This window comes from Miscanthus floridulus, chromosome 10 (genome assembly GCF_019320115.1).
Source record: "Miscanthus floridulus cultivar M001 chromosome 10, ASM1932011v1, whole genome shotgun sequence".
In the NCBI taxonomy this organism is placed as follows: domain Eukaryota; kingdom Viridiplantae; phylum Streptophyta; class Magnoliopsida; order Poales; family Poaceae; genus Miscanthus; species Miscanthus floridulus.
In genome coordinates this window covers 11,117,907-11,124,182 of record NC_089589.1, presented here as the reverse complement: position 1 = coordinate 11,124,182, position 6,276 = coordinate 11,117,907, and the positions used below count along the sequence as shown (strand labels likewise).

The 6,276-nt window shown below is 42.5% G+C and overlaps 1 protein-coding gene across 1 annotated transcript; it reads right to left on the bottom strand.

Annotated features, from left to right (window-relative positions):
* Positions 1-2,424: 2,424 nt before the first annotated feature.
* LOC136488003 (uncharacterized) lies at positions 2,425-4,135 on the bottom strand. The gene is made up of 4 exons (XM_066485065.1): positions 3,908-4,135; positions 3,252-3,780; positions 2,966-3,084; positions 2,425-2,874 (listed from the first exon to the last, which is right to left on the bottom strand). Exons 1-4 carry the CDS (start codon positions 4,133-4,135, stop codon positions 2,425-2,427), a joined length of 1,326 nt encoding a protein of 441 aa, XP_066341162.1.
* Positions 4,136-6,276: the final 2,141 nt, after the last annotated feature.

Genomic DNA, 6,276 nt, shown 5'->3' with positions numbered 1-6,276 from the left:
TAGAGTTCTTTGATCTTCAAGTAATTCTCAGCCGCGTGTGTGTCTTTAGGTATAGATGTAGATCTAGCTTGCGCACAATGTGTGTGCACGCGTGTGGTGTGAGGTGTGAGTTTGTGCTTATTAAGTTTAGATGCTACAGTTTGTACTTAAGTATCGATGCATAAAAAACCAAAAAAACTTATCTTTGCATATTTTTTTGGTTTTATTTTTTATTTTGAGTGAAATGCATCGTAGGTCCTTGAACTTATCTTGGGGTGCCACTTAGGTCCACAAACTCTCAAATCGTACTTTTGGCACCCTAATGTTGTTTAAATATGCCACTTAGGTCCATGACTCATCGGAAGCAAGGTTTTGGTCGACGTGGAGTGGACAGCGTGGCGCTGATTGGATCCAAGCGCCTGTGAGCCGCGCGTGAGCCTAGTTTGGGGCGTGCAAATAAGCAGAGAGGCCACCCAGTTCTCTTGTTCTCCTCCATTTCCCCTCCTCTTACTTTTTCCTTCTCTGTCTCTCTGCCCAAACTCACTCTCCAAGCCGCCGCTGCCACCGCCTTGTCGATCTACTCCATGGTGCCACTAGGGAGCACGTCGTGCTCCATAGGCGTGCGGCGGTCGAATGGTGGTGAGGCGTGTTTCCACGCAACCACAGAGTGCAGGGAAGGTATTCTACTGTTGCCCAGACCATAAGGTGAGTTAGGGTTTGATGATTCAAATCTTTGGCACTTGGATTGCTGTGTCCTTTGTGCAATTGAGTTGGATTTGGTTATTTTTGCAGAGGGGTGGCAGCGGGTGCCCATTTTCTACTAGGAAGCAGACTACATCAAGCACATCTTAAAGATGCTCAAGGAAGGCGGCAATGGCACATGTGAAGCCCAGTCCGAAGGAGAACCAAACCTACGTCTCTATGCTGGCCTGATGGACAATGCAGTGGCCAACAAAGCTCCAGGAAATCAAGGGAAGGACCAAGACGTAGTTCGTTTGCTGAATGTGATATGTGTTCTTTGTGTGTGTATAGTGTTGGCACTTGTGTTAGTTGTGGTTGTTCAGTTGTGCAAATAAACTCAGTCACAACTGTGTAAGAGTACTCATTGTGTAATATGAACATCAGAAGCAATGGGAACCATCCTTTTTATCTCAATTTTCCATCTATTTCATAGTTCACTTGATAACAGTAATAGCATTCATGTGCACATACACTATTTTAGTCAGTGATTCATGTGATGATCTAAACAAAAGACTATTGCCACCATCTCAAACATTGTTCTAGGGCCATGATAAGCTTTACAAAAGATTATACAGCACAATCTAAAGCCTTATGCTGGTGCTGAACAAAAGCACAGAAAGACTACACAAAAGCACAAGGACTTGTCATCTTCTACTGCTGGTCTGTAGACTTTGGACATCAGGTCTTCTTCTTCTTAGGGTCTCCTCCCTTCTTCTGCTGACCTTTGGACTTGTCACCCTGCTTAGCACTTCTCTTATGTGCTATTGACCTCCCTAGCTTTGTTGCAGTTGTAGGTGGCAGTGGTCTTGTGGTTGGTAGGTTTGTTCCAATGAATGCAGAGGCTGGCATGGGTTCCTGTTGCCTCACCATGTTGCTGGTCTATGAAGACTGAAAGAAAACAAGTGTTTGTTAAATGTGACAATAGTAGTTGTTAAAGCATAGTGTCCTACCTCTTCTTCTAGCTATGAAAGCATAGCGTTTGTTAACTGTGACAGTAGTGGTGTGTTGGTTTCTGGAAAATGAATGGCAACCTGCAAGCATAGACAGTTAGCTGTGCAAGCATAGTGTAAAATTGGTGTATTGTGAGTAAAATATTTGGTCCGTTCATACTACCTATGTAATCACTGGTTCTTCATCTAAGTTGTCATCCATTTGCTGTGTAGGGTCCTCTTCTTGTGGTTCTTCCATAGTTTTCCTCACAGGCTACAATTTGGGCCTTATTCTTGACTTCCTTAACTGATTGCCTGCTCTGTTGTGGCCTTGATCCCCACAGTAGCTACAAGTCATTTGCATTCCATGCTTTGACATTTTTGTTCCACTAGTTCCTTCTAATTCCACTGGTTCTTTCCTTCTATTCTTAGGAGGTTTGCCCATCTTCTTTTCGTACAGAGGAGGAAGCACAACAGGAACTCCTTGGACCTTCTCCCAAATGGACTTGTCAGCACATGGATAGATCTTGTGACCATATGCAATCAGAAATCTTGCTGAAGTATAGCAGTCATGGACCATTGTTTCAGTGGGTATCCTTTCATGCCTTAGGCAAGAAATGACATGTGAACAAGGTATACCAGTGAGATCCCACCTTCTACAGTCACATTGTTTCAACCCAATGTTAACTACTAACCGATACTCCCTATCCTGCACCTAAAATATACCATGTCCAAAAGGTGTTGCAAAAGAAGTGTTGGCAAACTCTGAATTCTTCTAAACTTTCTTCCTAATCTTTGGGCAGATTGGTCCCTGCCACACTTCTCCAACATCTTTCTCCTTGTTGTAGTACCTACTCATCAGTTGGCCCTTGATGTGCTCCAACATACTGAGAATTGGCATTTCTCTAGCATCCAAGATATAGTTGTTGAAAACCTCACAGCTATTGTTCAAAAGTATGTCACACTTGCTGTAAGTGCTAAAAAATGCCCTCAACCAAGTGTTTGGAGCCATTTTTTCTAGCCACTCATACGCCTTCTGGTTTAGTGCCCTCATTTTATCCATGTTTCTATTCCATTGATCCATAGTGGTGGACCTAGCACATTTCCATAGTTGTATCTTCAGGTTCTCACCTTTGAAGTGCTGCTGGAAGTTGTTGTACAAATGTCTAACATAGAATCTATGCTCAGCTTCAGGGAAAACTTTGCTGCATGCTGGAATGAGGCCCTGCACATAGTGAAAAAATGAATTAGGTCTAGAACATTAGGTAAATAACAATAAGAGTTACTATAACAGCAATGAATCATCAAGTTCTCACCTTTTGTTTGTCTGTCATAAGTGTCCATGGATATGTGTTTTTAATGCCAAGGTTTGCCTTCAAAGTTTCTAAGAACCATTTCCAAGGTGCTAGTGACTCAACTTCAACAATTGCTAGAGCTATTGGATAAATACAATCATTAGGATCAATACCTACAGCTGTCAGCATTATCCCCCATACTTGGTTTTCAAGTGACATCCATCCAAATATATTAAAGGTCTGCAACCCTCAAGGAAGCCCCTCTTGCAAGCGTCAAGTGACATATAAAGTGAGGTAAAAAGATTACCATTAAGGTTCAGATACAATGTGCTGCCTGGATTGGTCCTTCTTAGCTCTTGAACATAGTCCCACAACAGCTTATATTGCTCTGCTTCATCACCCATTACCTTTTTCATTGCTATTCTTCTAGCTCTCGCAAGCTTTGTCCTAGCTGGTGTCAGATTCCACTCTTTTTGTACTATTCTAGCAAAATTCCCTAGTGTCATTTTTTTGTCAGCTCTAAAAGATTCCAAGTACTTATCAGCAAGCCAATTGGATGTGCACCTCTTTAATACCCACTTCTTGTGGCAGTTGTGCTCACCACAAAAAGTCTTTATCATCATTCCATGAGCCCTCCTATCATCTGAAGCATACAAATTCCAAGGACATCCTTTCTCACATATGGCTCGCAGCCTCTTCTTCTCATTCCTTGGCATCTTAATATCCACCCTGTGCTTCAAACTATATTCTGTAATAGACTTCCTTAGCAACTCTACAGACTCAAAGATCATTCCTACTTTGAACACTAGATTGATCAAGTCTTCATGCTTGAATGACTTGAAATTGAATGTGACATTGTTTTCAGCATCAGAGTTTGGAACCATTAACCCTTCATCATCAGTTGAGAAATCCTCATCACCTCTCTCTGCCCACCATAACTTGAGCTCTCTTTCCCTTGGGTACCTTCCTTCCTATGGCAACTCCTTGATCAACCACTTGGTCATCAACATTATCCATGAATAGATCATCATCTTCATTAGCCAGATCATAATCACTATCTTCAAAATCTGAGTCATCTTCACTAGAACTATACTGCACATCATCTTCATAAGTTGCATCCACATCATTAGGAATATTGTTCATGTTCCTGTTCTGCACTCCCACTCTACAGGGGCTCATAACCTTGGGCATTGACCTTATTGGGTTTGCCACAATGTCATCCCAATCCAAGCTAGCTAGAGAGTCATCATGATCAGCATACAGAACAAGTGTCCTCACTCTACCCACCAGAGAGGCCATCACCAAGGTATCTGAGTCACTAAAAATCAACCTAATGCCATCTGAAATGTCTTTCCCAGGTAAAAGCCAGTACATCTTCAAATTTGGGTTCTTCGGGTAGTGAAGCATGAACAACAACTCATTAAACCACACTGGAGACCAAGTGTCTGCCTCACAATGATCAAAACAGTGAACTTTTCCACCAACATAGGCCCGATTAACTCCTTTTCTAGTAAAAAAAAACCTCTATGATGCATCTTAACCATGAACTCACCACTATTAGCTTCTAAAATTGGAAAGATTGCTAACAAATTAGGGAAGATTCATACAAACCAAGCCATCTAACATTATTGGGAGAAATAACAGTTTAATCCCAAACCCTAGACGAACCAAAATAAGAAAAGATGGTAAACATTTACCATTCCGATTCACAACACCATCTAACTACATTCAATGCGAAGACCAAGATTACCACGAAATGGGCTCAAGGGGATTCACTCACCATACACAGGTCGGCCTTGCCCTTTCGGCCGCAACACCGCCACCATCGTGCAGATTCACCGCGACCACCGCGGGAATCCGCACACCACCGGGCTTCGGCGTCACTCCTCCGCCGTGTTGGACTCCTAACTCGCCGGCGATTGCCTCCACTAGCGGCCGCCTCACGTGCCCCCCGCGAGTTCATGTGTCCATGACGGCGGACTCGAAGAGGTGAAGTACTGGGAACTGCATATGAAACGAAGTTATGGGCCTCTCTGCTTATTTGCATGCCCCAAACCAGGCTCACACGTGGCTCACGTGCGCTTGGACCCAGTCAGCGTCACGTCGGCCAAAACCTTGCTTCCGATGAGTTATGGACCTAAGTAGCATACTTAACAACATTATGGTGCCAGAAGTACGATTTGAGAGTTTGTGGACCTAAGTGGCATCCTAAGACAAGTTCAAAGGCCTACAATGCATTTAACTGAGAAGCTACTGAGAAGCCATGGGAGAGAAACAGCTAGTTTTTGCTATTGGTTTTTACGATAAATTTTTATCTTTCCGACACACTAAAAACCAGTTTAGCTTATCTTTGCATATTTTTTTAGCTTATCTTTTTCACCTGATGGAGTACACGTCACCGGATTTGCCTATATAATGGTATACACGTCACTGGATTTGCCTATATAAAAGTGCACTCTTTTTAGCACCGATGGAGTACACGTCACCGGATTTGCCTATATATATATAATGGCCACCACGTAATTTTTTTTATAAGAGGAGCCGTGGGAGAGAAACAGCTGGTTTTTTTGCTATTGGTTTTTACGATATATTTTTTAGATTCTCAGCACACTAAAAAAAAAGCAAAGGTGGAGCTCACGCAGCCTGGGTTTGAGCGTTGCTCGTACCAGGTTTTTTGCACCGGGATTTTTTCCTATTTTCTTTGCAGCATCAAACGTGGACGCTCGATAATGGTCAAGGTGTCATTAGCCTGTTCGTTTGGCTGTGGCTTGTCGTAAACGATCGTAAATTTCTAGCCGGAACAGTATTTTTCTCTCACACAAACCAGTCAACAGTACTTCTTCATGAACCAGCAACGATATAAACTAGCCAACCAAACAGGCTGCATGTCCGTTACACTTGGAGTTCCTTATCTTCAAGTATCTCTCAGTCGCGTGTGTGTATTTAGGTATATATGTTGGTCTAGCTTGCGCACAATGTGTGTGCGTGCGTGTGGTGTGAGGTGTGAGGTTTTTCTCCATTTTCTTTGCAGCATCAAGCGTGGATGCTCCATAATGGTCAAAGTGTCATGTTCGTCACACCTGGAGTTCTTTGATCTTTAAGTACCTTTCAGCCGCGTGTATGTCTTTAGGTATAGACGTAGATCTAGCTTGCGCATAATGTGTGTGCATGCGTGTGGTGTGAGTTTGTGCTTATTAAGTTTAGATACTACAGTTTGTACTTAAAGTATCGATGCATAAAAAAACAGAAAAACTTATCTTTGCATATTTTTTCGTTTTTATGTTTTATTTTCTCTATAAACTAGCCTTTGAAAAGCTAGTGTTTGTTTAAGC

Excerpts from the sequence above, each read along its gene's own strand:
- LOC136488003 (XM_066485065.1), bottom strand. The coding sequence starts at position 4,135 with ATGCCCAAGGTTATGAGCCCCTGTAGAGTGGGAGTGCAGAACAGGAAC. Across the intron at positions 3,781-3,907 it reads GAGTTGCCATAGGAAGGAAG|TCATTCAAGCATGAAGACTT; the intron begins GTACCCAAGGGA and ends TTCAATTTCAAG. Across the intron at positions 3,085-3,251 it reads ATTGTATCTGAACCTTAATG|CTCTAGCAATTGTTGAAGTT; the intron begins GTAATCTTTTTA and ends TTTATCCAATAG.